The sequence below is a fragment of the Chinchilla lanigera genome, unplaced genomic scaffold, assembly GCF_000276665.1.
Source record: "Chinchilla lanigera isolate Chin_1 unplaced genomic scaffold, ChiLan1.0 scaffold00052, whole genome shotgun sequence".
Taxonomy (NCBI): Eukaryota; Metazoa; Chordata; class Mammalia; order Rodentia; family Chinchillidae; genus Chinchilla; species Chinchilla lanigera.
Genome location: NW_004955453.1, coordinates 3709924 through 3725533, shown reverse-complemented (window position 1 = coordinate 3725533; position 15610 = coordinate 3709924). Strand labels below are relative to the sequence as shown.

The following is a 15610-nucleotide window of genomic DNA, read 5'->3' as shown; positions in this document are numbered from 1 at the left end:
TTGACTCCAGACCTTTGTGTTGCATTCCTTACACAACGTTATCCCTTCAAGGTCTTGTAGGTAGCCTTCATGCATAGCCATCTCTGAAACAGAGCTCTGCTTGATTTTTACTTCCATCAGCTTCACTGCAGGTGTCAGGAAGCTGGAAATAAGCCCTCATTTCTCCTATTGAAAAACCTCCGTATCTCTTACCTTCAGCTGTCAGTCAAGTCACTGCCTGTCTGCGAGCTCACCTGCAGAATGTTCCTTTATCTTGTCTCCAGTGCCAGCGTTGCCAGCTCTGCCTCTCATGCCTGGACTTTATAGCAGCTCTGCTCGGTCTCCCACACCTGCTCACCCTGCTCTGGTCTGGTGTTGGGCTGTGCATGCATGCACAGAGCCAGCTTTCCTTTGGATTTAGGCTTGAATTCTGGGTTCTTATTTCCTGCAGAACCCTACCTGACTTGGTCTCTGCCCCTCTGAACTCTTGGACTACTTATCCTTGCTCACTTCGACTTAATGCCCTCTTTCTGGACTTGATTGTGCAAAGAACGTCCTGCTTCCCCCCACCCTCATTCTTAAAGCATCCTCCTGTCTCAGCCTCTGTGGCCCTTCCTGACCTCTATTCTAAACTGATGTCCTTTGCCTGTCCTCCTTAGGATGTTTCTTCCTTAGCATTCCCCATAACTTAGGATTTTACATTTATTGAGTAATTACTTATATGACATCACTTCCACATCAACCTATATGTTCCCAAAAGGCCAGGATTATATTTCTTCGAGTTACAACTAAATCTTCAATGCCCAGTGCTCAATAAATACACATGGAATAAATGAGTAAATAAGTGATCTTGTGATTAAACAATGTAGGAGAGTCTCGTTAAATTGACAACTTTGCTTTTCAGTGTGGCAATACGTAGTTGTTGGAAACATATTAAGGTGATTCACTTTTCCAACTTGGCATTGTGTTTCTTTACATTCATTGACCATCTGTGATTCTCACTTGTGTGCCTATAAACTTCAGTTTAATTTATTACACTGTAACTTTGAACAAAGCCTTATTTTTGCCAGGATAATTGTAGGAACACAGAACCTGGAAAGGCCATGTTCAGGTGTGATATCTGGGAATCATGCGTGGGCCCACTTCCATCGCTTGCCCTCTGTTCGTAAGTGACCTGGTGTAACCTTTGCAACAGAAGACTCACTGTTGTCAGGCTGGAACCTTTAGTCATAGTCACTTTAAGACGGAGTCATCAGGGACCGTCCTAGAAAAGCTACTTGAGTTGCTATGGAAAAACCAGTCCCCTCACTCCAAGACCTGATGACCAACTTCTTTGAGATAAAAAACTGAAATATCACTGTTGAAGTAGCATGTACTTATAATTTCCTCTTCCTTTCTTTCCTGAATTACTTTATTTTGCAGAACACATTGGCAAGGTATATTATAGAACAAACAAACCAACACCATATATGGTATTATTTTCCTTTCCCAAGGTTGTAAAAAGTGTTCTGGAAGCATCTGATGGTTTTGGAATCCTGAATTATGGGTCTAAAATAAAAGGTGAACTCAGATGCTTGTCCTCTTTTACTGGTAGAGAAGTCATCTATAGTGGGAGAATGTGTGTGGATTTCTTTTTGTACGAAAGGGACAGTGAAGATTCTGCTTTGAAGATTCCTTCAGTGGTAGAGTAAGGTGTAGATGGAAAAGGGAACGCTTGTTCCTCAAGAGCCCCAGGAGTCAGTTGGTGTCGGCACTTCCAGAATGGGCCTGGGATGGCAGAATGTAGCTCAAAGCTGGCCCTTCTCTGCAGAGCAGCCATCTTAAAAATGACCATCTTAAAAATGACTATGACTTAAGGTTCCATGTGGGCATAAGTGTTGCTCCTCTTAGCTCAAGTGATCCCTAGAGTCCAGAATCTCCAATTTACTTCGATAAGAATATTTTGTGGAGGAAATCCAATGTAAAAAGTGAAAATTTTAGAATTTTCAATGTCCAGAGGTGTATATGTGCTGCTTTTTTTCACAGTTCAGTTACAGAGGCTGACAGCCTCTTTCCAGGGGAGATGTGCTTTCAATTTCTTGGATGGATGTGGACTTTATAAATTTTTAAGAAAGGAAATTAAACATTGAAAGACTTCTAAGTATTTTACTCTTTATGTACTGTCACTAAGACAAGCCAGGAAAATCAGGATTGGGATATTATTTATTTAATAAACAAAATCTATTTTCCACCATTTTGTTTATTATGGCTAGTACCAAAGTACTTTTAGAAGTTATTTATTTTAAGTTAGGTTTACTATGTACACCTGTTGAAATAAAACAATCTCTATTCTTTATGGGGGCTGGGCCATATTAACCTCTAGTTTTTTTTGGCATTTTGATGGACAGCCAGTTAAGCTTAATTCAGCATCATTGATGTGTATTTTATGACGTTTAGCATGTGAATAATACTAATGGCTCGTGTGGGGGTTTGGTGTGTGCAGCACACAGGGCTTCAGGACAAGATTGGCTTCTTCTGTAAGGCAAACAGTGAGGGATTCATGGTATCCAGGAATCTTTCCCAATCTGAATTTAAAAGCCTCTTTTAATGGATATGCATCTAACTGGTTCCTCCTCTTTTCTCTTTTTCTTATTCTTTCTAACTTAGGAAAAGAGGAAGCTAGTGCACAAGTCACAAAAGATGAGAGCACCCCCATGTCACCAGACACCAGAGGTCTGCCAGAGAAGTCACCGCAGAGATCAGCCAAGGTCATTGCCTACAGGTTTACCCATTTGTCGACTGGCTGTCACCTGAGCTACTTGCTGGTTTCTTAGGCAACTCAGTTGGGACTGTGGTTGATCAATTAATCAGAAATGTCAGTAGAAGCAGGAAATAAGGAAAAGTGAATTTTTTTGTAACTTTTAAAACCTGTATGTTCATTGCCTGCATTTGGATAAAGGGTCAAGGCTTTTTCTTTGTGTGTGGGTATGTTTGGAGTTTTGCATTATCTTTCTTGCTTAAATCCCACTCATAATGAGGTATTTATGGCTTTCAGTTTTGGTTATTTATTTATTTATTTTGGTTGGTTTGTTTGTTTTGAGACAGCGTCTTGCTATATATTCCAAATTGGCCTTGAACTCACTGTGTAGCCTGGGCTGTCCTCGAACTTGCAGCGATCCTTCTGCCTCAGCCTCCCAAGTGCTGGGATTAAAAGTGTCTGCCACCACACCTGACCAGTTTTGGTTATTTAAGTGGGAATGTAGATACACCAGTGAAACAATATCAGTATAGATGCCTTTTAGTTTTTGCTCCAATTTCTTTTTGTCACTCCCATACTCAATTCAAAAAATTTAAATGGGGCTGTCTTAGTTTTTCCAAAATATTCAATTCAGTTGTCCTATAAGTAAAAATCATGTTTGCACTCCTGTTTCATTGCTCTGACATTCACTGTTATGCTGATGGCATCTTCAGGTATGGGGTCAAGCCCAGCTGGCTCTGCCTGTGCAAAGAGCTCACCATGGCAGGTATGGTGCAAGGGCAAAGGGGACAGAGTGATGACATAGTATGAGGCTTCGTGTTCCACAGGCGTGGTCAGTGTACTTGATCCCGAAGCAGTGGCCACTCTCTGGCTGGTTGGTGAAGAGAGCATCTCTCCTGCGTGTTGACACGAGGACCTTACAGAGCTTAGACTGTCCGCGCATTACTGCCATTGGCCTAGCTCTTTATTGCAGTGGGCATTTGGAAGGCGAACCATGTGTACTGGGCAACATGCTAGGCCTGGAAGATGCTAAGGAACGCATGGCCTGTGGCTGGATGGGTCTGGCTCATACACCTGTTTTGTTCATCTGTTGGTATTTTAAGAGTTTTGCTTCAAAGCTTACATTAAACAAACAAATAAGCAGGGAGTGGCCACATAAAAACCTAGGCTCTAGCTTCTTTTGTCAAACATCTGGCTCCCCTAGGCCACATTCCTGAACGACAGTGGTCAGAACTGGTAGAGCGCCCCTCTATTCCAGGAACCGTGTTCTCTCCCTCCTTTGCCCTCCAGCCATGCCTGTTCCCACCTTCTCCCTCTCTTCTTTTCTCTGTCTTTTAGATAATGTTTCTTAATGAATTCAACCTAAAATTATAAGGTAAAACAGCACTTGTATGCAGAACTTATACTGTGATGGTGTCACTTCCATGACAACTAGCGTTGTGTGAATCACAGGGAATGCCAAGCTGCTTTACACACTTTTGTGCTGTCAGAAATTAAATCAAGCAGCTCAGACTTCCAGTTCAGACAAGATGGCAAAGATGGGTTGTTGTGCTGCTCCCACTAAGTACAACTAAAAACCCTGGAGAAACGAGGGGAAACAGAAGGAGAGCTTTGAACGGTGAAGGAGGAAGGCACACCGGATGGGGACCCCAGACAGAGAAACTCAACAGCAGCAGGGACCTTACAGCCCCACATCAGAGGGTGACCAGGCCCAGGGTTTCTACCTCCCAGCTGGGCAGTTTTGTGGTTATCTGATAAGAATTGTGCAGTGGCCATTGGACGGGCGTTTCACCAAACTGTGAACAATTGTCTAAAACAGTTGAGAAAATGGGAAATCTCAGCAAAAAACTGGTAGTTACAACTTAAGAAGAGTGATTTATTTGTGTTTAATAACATTTAAATACTGTGTTGTTCGTGTGAGAAAAATACAATGTGGAACAGATCCCAGGAGCAGTAGCTCCCTGCCAGTGTGACATATCTTTGTAAGACACAGGTTGTAGAAAGAAAAGCACTTTGGTCTCATTCATCTGTGTATTACATCGGTTTTCCCTGGATATAAATGCTTACTGGTTACTTGTTACAGTGTCAATACAGATTTCTTAGCCACAGAGCATCACTAACAAGCACTTCATGGTGACCTCCCAAAGCCCCCAGACCCAAACAGTTGGTCAGCTAACACCCTGCTGCCTTCTCCACCCAATACCCAGTTCTCTAGTAATCAGTACTGACTGTATCTTTGGTATTTGCAGGTGGTTTACATCTTGGAAAAAAAACATTCCCGAGCAGCAACTGGCATCCTCAAACTCTTGGCTGAGAAGAACAGTGACCTGTTTAGGAAGTACGCCCTGTTTTCTCCCTCAGACCACCGAGTGCCTAGAATTTATGTACCTCTTAAGGACTGTCCCCAGGACTTCGTGACCCGGCCCAAAGATTATGCCAGTACCCTGTTCATCTGCCGCATTGTGGACTGGAAGGAAGACAGCAATTTTGCCCTGGGGTAGGTGATCTCTGGTAGGAAAAACTCAGTTCATATGGCCTTCAGGTGACCTTTTTGTGTATTTCAGTTATTATCCACTGTATTAAAGCCATGGCACTCGGTGTAATCTGATCGTGATTCTTCAGAAATTGACTCTAGCTGCCACTGTAGGTTCTCTGAGTTCCTAAGCAGCCTCCTTTTCATGAGACTCTGCTTCTGTCCTGTTCTGTTTCAAATCCTCTCCATGCAGAGAATTCCTTGTACCAGACAGCCAGACCTTTCCTTTCAGACACTCGTGTTAAAATAGGCTGTTCTACTTTAGGTATATTCTGGGGAACTTGGGTTCTTTGCTTTAAAATGTGAATGTGATGCAGTGTTTGAATGTTTGAGTTTCCAATCAATCTGATTAATGCCGAAGTTTCACCTGTGGCATTGAAAACTAAATTTTCTTATTGTATGGAGGAAAAAGTGGTGGCATGTTACTCAGTTTATAAATATATATGTCATAGTCTTTAGAGCAACAAGGATAGTTTTTTCACTTTGAAGATAACGCTGTGCCTATTTTCTTCTTATAACATACTCTTTTAGAAAGAAAAATAATATTGTTTTAGCTGTATCCTTAGGCCTTTGTTAAAGATGGGTCTGAATTTTTGCTTCATAGGAAATGAAAATAACGGTATACAACCTACAAGAGTTTCCTCCATTTGCTTCCCGTCCAGTTTAGTGACTTGCTTGTTGGTCCGATGTGTGTGGGGGCAGGGACGTTCCCGGGAGTGTTCTGTGGTTGTGGGAGCAGCACTGGGCGGAGGCCGCAGTGTCCTGCTTTTATCAGGTGTGTTTTACGCTCAGCCCTTTATGCCTCTAAGAGGCCCAGATCAAGTCTGTGTGTCATACTGATGTAACCTCAGGAGCACCACCCTATGCTGCTTTTCAGTTATGTGACAATGGAGGTGACTTCTCTGATCTCAGAGCCACTTGGGAACTGTTGCATTTTCCTTTTTGCTCCAAGCGGTATGATTGCAAGGTCATCACTGTTAAACCTAACTTTTAGCCAACGGTGACGTCAGCCTCTTGAGCCCTAAACAGGCTTGCCAGTTTCTCACCAGCAAATCAAAAGGCCGATAATGGCTGTGCCACCTGGCCCCGCTGATTGTGCCTCCACACTCCATGTGGTGGTGAGAAGGGAAGACTTTCACATCAGACCAGGAAATCCAGCCTTGTCTTTTATCTGCCTTTCTGCTGTGTCCCATTGTACACACTTGATTGGACTGTTTCCGTAGCTTTCAAGGTGGAAGGGTGTAGCCATGAAACCTTCATGGTGTGGGTTTCCCTTAGGACTGAATAGCCTTGGAGGTTCGTGTCCAGCTGAGCTTACTTCATCTGCAACCCTTGTCTGGGTGAGGGTGGCAGCAGCCAAAGAGGGAGGGGGCCTTGAAGCCACAAGCACATGTGCTGGAGGCAAAGAAAGCACATCATGTACTTTTCAAAAGAAAAATCTGAAGATGATCATGTGTAGATGAAGAACTGCTCTTCTCTTTTTAATATAAGACATGAAAGTTGTCTTTTATGGAAATATTCCTTTTAAAATCTATGTGGAAAAGAGAAAACTTAAGAAGTAAGGGTGGCAGGCTTTCACGGTACAGTTCTCAGATGACATCGTCACACGAGGGGTGAGGCTGCAGCTGTTGAGCACGTTGGTGGTCGCCTTGCCACTTCGTTCCGGCTCTCAGTTACTGGTCTTTAGAAACTGAGGTCACTGTGTCCTACGCTGCACATGCTGTGCTGTGACTGCCTAGCCTTCCTTCCTCTCTGCCAGGCTCTGCCTAGGAGCGGAGGTGATGTTGGCTGTGTGTGTGGGGGTGGGGGAGTCAGCTTCCACGTAAACTATGCCTAAAACAGTGTAGTTAAGGCGGCCTCCTTCTGAATCTCCTCTCTGCCCCTGCACCTCATTTCTTAACAGTACTGTATTCAATTTCCTAGGCCTTTGTAATTGCTACTAATAACTCAAGTCCAGTGTTATTTACCTCTTCCGTAGTTAAATTCAGTTTACCAGACAGGTTTTGGTCAACTATGTATAAGGCACTAGGCTGTATTATCTGAGAAATACAAAGATAAACAAGCTATGGTTTCTTCATTCCAGGAAACTATAATCAATGCAGAAAGACTTGTACATAAATGTCACTGGGATAATTTGATTCTAAGAATTGAAATCCCACTTGAACTAGTTTAAATACAAGTGGGGATTATTATGAGAAACTGGTGGTTCTCTTAAAACCCAGGGCAGGAAATGGAGGAGGTTTATGAGAACCTCAGGACTAACAAGGCAGCAGAGGCATCCAAGCTTCTCCTCCACATCTTGAGCAGCCCAGCCACACACAGCATCTCCTTCCGACTTCTTTTTGCTGTGAGCTGTGTTGTTCTGGAGCTCTTTCTCTGCACGGTAACCACCCACCTGCTCAGTGGCGTACATGGCTACGTACTGAAGGCTAGACCATGTCACAGATTCCTGGGGCAGGAAATCTTACTGATCTAGTTTAAGACTGGTATTTTCAGTGGTCAATAGTTTTATTTATTTTTTTATTTTTATCTTTCGGTACTGGGGATCGAACTTAGGACCTTGCACTTGGCAAGCAGGCGCTTGTGCCACTTAACTATATCCCCAGCCCCGGTCAATAGTTTTAACTAGAGATGGAATCCTGGCTTCTATGACCTGCTACTCAATTAATCAGGACCGTGGAACTCAACTGTCTGGGAGGAAGCATGAATAAAGCAGATGAATAGAATGGACCACCTAACTGAACTACAACTACAGTACAAAGCAGACAATTGTAAGTTCTTCATAGGAATAAAATTTCTGGAAGTTTAGAGGATGCAGGTGAAGGGGGAATACAGGATCATTTCTGAAGGGCAGAGGTCTTTGCCAAAAGATCTCTTGGACTGAGAGTGCAGAGTGGAAGAGTGGACGGGAAGGGCTGGGACTGGTAGACACTGCCACAGGTGATTCCAGGAAGTCAGAGGAGGTGGGAGGACCTGAAACCGAAGGGCTGCAGTGGGGGGAACAAGAGTGAAAAGATTCAGAGAGACTAAGGTAAATTTGTCCAGATTCGATGGCTCATTAGAAATGGGCATGAATGAGAAGGCTGAATCTCAGGATCTTAGTGGGACTTTCAGGCCTCAGACTCGGGTGAGAGGACAGATTCGGGGCCAACTGAACCATAGTTTCCCAAGAACAGCCATGGCTCTCACCATGCGCTTCGCTTCCATCTCAGTACTTGCAAATTCCCCAGCTAACTGGGTTTGTCCATAGCTCCAGACTTGCACGCATGTGACACTTCCTTTCCTTGCCATGGCTTTCTCCTCTCTCCAGTGTTTGCTCAGCAAAATGCTCAACTTTTAAACTAACTCAGTTGCCCACTCTAATCTTCCCTGGCTCACAGGCCTTCTTTGTTTGTGCTCCCATTGCCTTCTAATGATACCTTGAATGTAGCTCGCGTGTTTGGATTGCATTGCTTGCTTAAGTATTTTACTTGGCAGTGAGCTCTTTTGGGACAAGGATATCCAGTGAACATTTGCTGACTTTTCAGATGAGTAGATGGAAATGAAATGATGGCCCTGAGGTCTTGAGCTGGGTTAATGGGGGAGATGAACCATAAATCAGGCTAGAAAACTCAGAGGAGTAGTTTGAAACACAAAATGATGAAGCCAACGTTCTTTGACTTCAAAATCAACCCTTCATAGTGGCATACAACTAGTATATAGATGGAGAATGCCAATTTAGAAGATATATATGTTTAATAAAAAGTTGGACAAGCAGGCACTCATTAATAGAATATGTGCTGTCACTAGCTTTGGGAGTGAATCTTCAAGGTCTCGGCCTCCTCTTTGCTGTAAACATTGCTTCCCTGTCCCCCGTGGTGCTTTTCGGCCCCACTGAAGGGAGCTCACAGAGCATCACATGCAGAACTGCAGACCTTTAAGTTGTTAGGAACTTTTTTTCTACTTTGTTCTTAGAATTGTCATGAGAGATCTCACTTGAGCCTTGTTCACTTCTCTGTGGATCATATCAGCAACATCTTCCTGAATTTCAGTCTTCTCATGCTAGCAAAAACTCAAAGGCAGTCTGTTCTTAGAGAACCCTGACTGGCTTTTAGAGATGTTTTTTGTCATATATCACAACATAGTTAGTATTTTTAATATTGAGTATTAGACTTTCACCCAGGGTAATTAAAAAGCCACATTGGCTTCCTCACTGGAATTGCAGTTGTGTAATCAGGTTTATGGTTTTAAGAGCTTTCCAGTCCTCTTAAGTCATCTTTTAGAAAAAAAAAAAAAAAAAAAAAAAAAAAAAAAAAAACCTCTGGGCCGGGCATGGGGGCGCACTCCTGTAATCCCAGCACTTGAGAGGCTGAGGCAAGAGGATCATTGTGAGCTTGAGACCAGCCTGGGCTGTAATACAAAGTGAGCTCAAGGCCAGCCTAAACTTCATAGCAAGACCCTGTCTCAAAAAAACCCCCCAAAACGAAAAAAACCAAAAACCTCTGCTAGTGGCCATTCAAGCCTCTATTTTCTCCGACCTTTGTGAAATCTTTTACCTAAATCTGAGTCCCAGTCTTCCTTTCCAAGATGTTGTGAGCATGGAGATATGGTGACTTTCCGCTAGATTTGGCATTGGTTTCTTTTTTAATATGTAAGGATAAATCTTGAAAAAAATAGAGAAGGTTATAGCAGCTACCGTGAGAAACATAATGTTTTTCCGGCAGTACTGAAGGGTAACTGAAGACATATGATGCAAGTTGGCCTAGAGCAAATTGACATATGATCATTTTATTTAGCAACCTTCAGTGGCCTTGGGGCTGAAAACAAATCAGTCAGTGTAGGTGTAGCAAGAATGGGAAGTTTGGGATTGAACCTGGGATTGCCTGTGCCTAATGGGAGGCTGTTGAAATGAGGATTAGAGGTTGGGCCACAATACTGCTGATTTCACTGAAAGTGAAGGACAGCAGTGTCCATTGGAGCCAATGGCTGGGCAAGATGAGAGCAGAGGAGGGGAGGTTCTGATCGCTGGGGTGTGCTGGAGAAGGAAGTCGCGGGGTGGGGTCCACTCAGCTCCGTCCTTCATTGCCTGTGTTGGCACTGTAGGGTCTGCACTCAGATTATCAAATGTGTGTTGATGATGGGAGCAAATACTTGTACTGTTCTGTTCAGTTTTGAGACAGTGAATTTCTGTAGGGAATAGATACAAAGAGGTGATCATAATCACACTAAGTAAATTAAGTTGTATTTGGTAGGAAAAGGAACCAGTGACCGGGATGGTAGAAAAAGCAAACAGGAAGATTAGTGTTTTTATGGAGGCATTGCTTACAAGATGAGCAAACTGAAAAATAACTTTCTCCAATCCTTCCCCTTGCAAAAGGGGTAGAGTAGTTCACCTTTCCTAGTGCAGATTTCTTATTGGCAGAGTCTTCTGAGGCAAGGCCCAGTCACAGGACACCAGGAGCTCGCAGTTCCAGGCTTACACTGGGAAAGTCCTTTTCAGGAACTGGGCTCTCCCTGGCTGGTAGACAAAAAGCAAATCAGGCTGAGGAGGGGGCTCTTTCTGTGACCGTTGGGCTCCACCTGGTGGCCTGCAAAGATCAACTTTAGAAAAAGGTGCATCTTGCACACTGGTCAGAACACCCTGGTTGAAGCTGAGCAAGAGTCAGAGAATGGGAGGAAATGGTCCTGTTCAGGCCTCCGTCCCTAAGTCAGTCCTTTCCCAGGGAGCCTTGGCTGCAGCTGCCAACACTCCTGCTCATCTCCATCTCCACCTGTGACTTCTAGTGTGCTTTCTCAAAAACAGTGTTGTGTTAGAGACCCTGTGATGCCGTTAGCCTTCTCAAATGTGTGTGTATGTCCCTCAACCTCTTTGCTGCCTTTGTGGCAACATCAGTTCACTCTTGAGCTGCAAGGCCTTCCCTAAAATCATGCAGTATCATTGCATCTTCTTTCTGCTGTGCTTTTATCTGTTTTCATTGATGGCACACCTCTCCTGAGGTCCCCATTCCTTTCTTGTGGTCCCTGTTCCCTATCTTTGCTGTGTCATTATACTGAGCCTGAAGAAGGGAAGACAAAGACTTGCATACTTTCAGTTTGCTTTGTGTATTTACTGAAGTGTTTGAGTGTTCCCTGCTTCTGAGTCCCCAGGGATGTGGTGCATATTTTATCCATTTGCATGGAGTTTTCAGATTGAACTAATGTGCGTGGGAGCTTTGAGGAGTGGTTATGATGGTGCTGATCACTATAAGACTATGACCCTGACTCATGCATAGACTACTTATAAGGCCAAGACCTTGTTTTTGTGAGACAGGGTCTCTCTATGTATTGAGGTCCGTCTTGAACTCCCTGTGTACCTCAGGCTGGCCTTGAACTCACAGTGATCCTCCTGTATCAGCCTCCGGAATATTGGGACTACAAGTCTTTGCCATCATGCCCCGCTAAGGCCAAGACTTTTTAAGAATATTTATTAGAGAAAGGAGGATGAATGGCTGAAACGTTAATCTTAATGTTAAATGTTTCTGTTTTCTTTAAGACAGACTGTTTGAAAGACTGTTTTTGTCCTCATTTTTTTTGTCTGTAGCTGGTTCCCTCCCTCAATAAATTTATTTCCACATCACCCCATCAATCTGATTCTTATTTGTACAGAATGTTTGTAGAGACACTACGGTTCCTTGCACTGAGCTGCTGTAAGAAGTCTGGAGTTCAGCACTGTGCGGGTGGATTTCACAGCAGGACCTGATCATGCTGTCAGCCGTTCTGAATAGGAACTAGGCTATAGGGGGAGCGCTGGGGAGTGAGGAAAACTTGAGGTGATGATTGTTATAAATTTCTGTAATGAGGGAAATATTTTTCCTCACAGCTGTCTATTTTTGCAGTACTACAGTTAGGAAAACTTTTATTTTTTAAAATGCATACATATTGAGTATGTGCTATTAAAATTACTCAAACATACATTATGGACAATGAAAATTTTCTAAAACTTTGTCCCCAGAAATATTAATTATTAAAGGTTTGATATAAATTAATCAAAATGATTTATTTTTAATTTCAAAATATGTTTCACAAAAGAATATATATAACACCTAATATTTGGAGGCTGATATTAAAATCAGCCCGCAAAATCATCATCCAGAATAAGAAATACAATATCACAGATACTGTTGAAGCTACTTGTGTATTCTCTATCGTAACTTTTTCCCTAGAGGTAACCTGAGTCTTATACTAATTGAAATATGCATTTAAAAATCATCTGCCAATATTTATATCCTTAAATAATGTTACTTAGTTTTACAACCTTGTACTTTTCTATGACTTATACTTTTTCATTTAACTTATTTTCGGAATATTTTCATATGCTTCTTTTTGATGCATGATATTTCTATTTCCTGAAATGTGACATGACTTACTTATTCCAGCAATGAACAAGTTGAATTTATATGAGTTGAATTTATATTTCTGCTATTATAAACAATGCTTCTATAAACATTCCAGTGCTAAAGTTTTTCTAGAAAGTTAAATTATTAGATGATACATATGTACACATTTAACTTTACAGTGTTATAGCCAAGCCATTTTCCAGTCTTTGTAAAGCCACAGACTTTGCTAAAGTGGACTAAAGCTGGGCACTAATATATGCCTCTAATCTAATCCCAGAACTTGGGAGACTGAGGCAGGAGGATCACTGCAAGTTCAAGACCAGCCTGGGCTACATAGTGAGTTCAAGGCCAGCCTAAGCTACATAGTGAGACCTTGTCTCAACAACACACAAAACAAACAAACAAAAAAGTTGACTAAAAAGAATCACAAAAGTTTCCTTTGCGTCGTTCTTATCATCACTTGATATTGTGAGATTTTTCTATTTTTGCCTATCAAGTGGGTATAAAATGGCATATAATTATTATTTTAATTTATTTTTCCTAATGAGATGGGGCATCTTTCCACATATTTGTGATCATAGGTTTTTCTTCTAGAGAATGTTTTCATGTCTTCACTAATTCTTAAACATTTTATTTAGGCAATTTTAATTTGCAGAAATTGTGAAATGATACCGAGAGTTCCTTAATACTCTTTACCCATCTTCCCCTATGTTAACATCTTACATTACTGTAGAGTAATTATCAAAACTAAGAAATTAATTTTGGTATAATACTATTAAAATATACAGCTACAAAGATCTTACAAGGTTTTCCACTAAAATCCGTTTTTTTTTGTTCCAGAATCTGGTTCAAGAGCCCACATTTCAATGTCACTATCATCTCTCCAATTTGTGATAGTTCCTTAGTCTTTGTCTTTTATGAACTTAACACATTTGCAGAGAAAGGGTCAGTGATTTTGTAGAGTATTTTTCTATTTTCTCTACTTGGGTTTGTCTGATGTTTTCTTGTAATTAGAATGAGATTAGATATCATTGGGAAAGCTGCCGAAGAGGTGATGCGCATCCGACCCCAGGGACATGATTGTCATTCTGTACTGCTGGTGACATCATCGTGGTCACTTGGCTAAGAAGGTATCTACCAGCATCCCCAGATTACTATTTTTTCCCTTGTAATTATTATACTGTATTTGGGAAGTTTTTTTTGACACTATACAATTATTCTACTTTGGCTTAAACTTTTACCCTGTGGTACTTCCTCTACATGTTTTTAATTGAACTGTTTGTCATTTGATTTTTGTAAAGTTTAGAAATATTCTAAAAAGTAATCCTTTATAGTCACAGGTGTGGAAAATACAGTTTCCCCAGTTTATGAATTGTCTTTCCATATTATCACTGGTAGCTTCTGAAATACAAGTGTTTTAAAGTTGTATTTTGTAAACTTTTCCTCATGGCATAAAGAATTACAATTAATTTTTGTATATTAATCCTATATCCAGCCATCTTGCTAAATTCCTTTATTAATTTCAATGCTTTGGATATATTTCTTTTACATTTTCTATGTAGATAATCGCATCATTGGTAAGTAATGGCATTTATTTTTTTCATTCTAATCCCTATAATTTTCTGAGGGAGGCAGTGCTGGAATTAAACCCAGGGCCTCACATTCAGCTATACCCTCAGCTCTTTTTATTTCTTAGTTTGAGACAGGGTCTTGCTAAGACACTAAGTTGCTCAGGCTGGGCTTGAACTTGCAATCCTCCTGCTTCAGCCTGTCGGAGTGCTGGTATTATAGATGCGTGCCACCACTCCTGGCTTCTTTTTTATTTTTATTTAAGAAAGGGTCTTGCTCAGTCACACAGGCTGACTTTGAACTTGAGATCCTCCTGTGTTGGCTCCTGGGTAGCTGGGATTATAAGCATGTGCCACTGTGCCTAGCTAATCCCTATAGCCAACCAGCCAGCCAGCCAACCTGCTGCCTCCCTCCCTCCTTCCCTTTTCTTTTTTTCTTTCCTTTTTTTTAATCTTCCTGAACTGGAAGCTCATAGTCAGGGAGGAGATATTTTTCACACAACTTGTGAAAGTTGTAAAAGTTGTTTGATGTAGGCATTTTTTCTTACTCCAAATTTTTGGAATGTCCGTAATACTGTTAATGTGGCAGCTGATTATTAATGGACTGGAGAGTTTATAAATACATGTCTTGGTTTGTTTGATTTTACTATTCACACTGGTTTCTTTTTTTTTTTTTAAGTTTCAAGGGAAAATACTTTGCTTTTTTTCCAGACTCTAAAGCATTAATTTGCTTATTCGTCTATTCGCTGAAACCATCATATATTGTGCACCTAAAATAGACAAGTCTCAGTAGATACAGGAATAAGGAGCTATTTATTTGCCTTGTGGATGATAACTCTCCATCTTTTGACAAAGACAAGATGGACCTGAAGCACTATGACACAAGTGTCAAGTGGCACATTGCAGAAAGGAGATAGAGCCAAAATAAGGTGACAGTCCCGAGGAGAGAGATCTGGGGGACAGGGATGGCTTCCTGGCCTTGATGGTTTATTCTGTGAAGATGAATGAATGGGTCTGTGTTTTATGAGCCTACCTCAACACAGAATCTGTACGGAAATGCTTTTACAGTAGGAATCTGTGGCTTGAGGAAGGGCTGTTTATAATGTTACTGTGCTCTAGACCCCGTCCATGTGTAGTGAATCCCTGCCAACTACCTGATGCTAGCGGTCCTGAAATTTTATTTTTGGTGATAAGAATGTCACGTTTTCTCTTGCGTTTGCTTCTCATGTATAACATTTTAAAACATTTTGTATTATGATGCTTTTAGCAGCAGGTGTAGAAAACTGTGTCCCGATTAACTTCAGTTATGATACTGTTTTGAGTGAAGACGAATGTTACCAGGTTTTTCTTTGCTGTCTTCAGGAGTCTAGTGGTATTTCTCTGTGGTTGGGGAGATGGCTGCCAATACAGTTAGGCTCGAGCTTCCTCAGTTACAGCC

General features: G+C 41.6%; 1 protein-coding gene across 6 annotated transcripts in view; it reads left to right on the top strand.

Annotated features, from left to right (window-relative positions):
- The window catches only part of Dis3l2 (DIS3 like 3'-5' exoribonuclease 2), a 292479-nt gene that overhangs the window by 125689 nt on the left and 151180 nt on the right, over positions 1–15610 (top strand). For all 6 annotated transcript variants that reach the window (XM_005395384.2, XM_005395381.2, XM_005395382.2 and 3 more), the window contains 2 exons: positions 2626–2726; positions 4966–5213. In XM_005395384.2, the coding sequence (XP_005395441.1) occupies positions 2626–2726; positions 4966–5213 (349 nt within the window). The remainder of the gene's footprint in view (positions 1–2625; positions 2727–4965; positions 5214–15610) is intronic.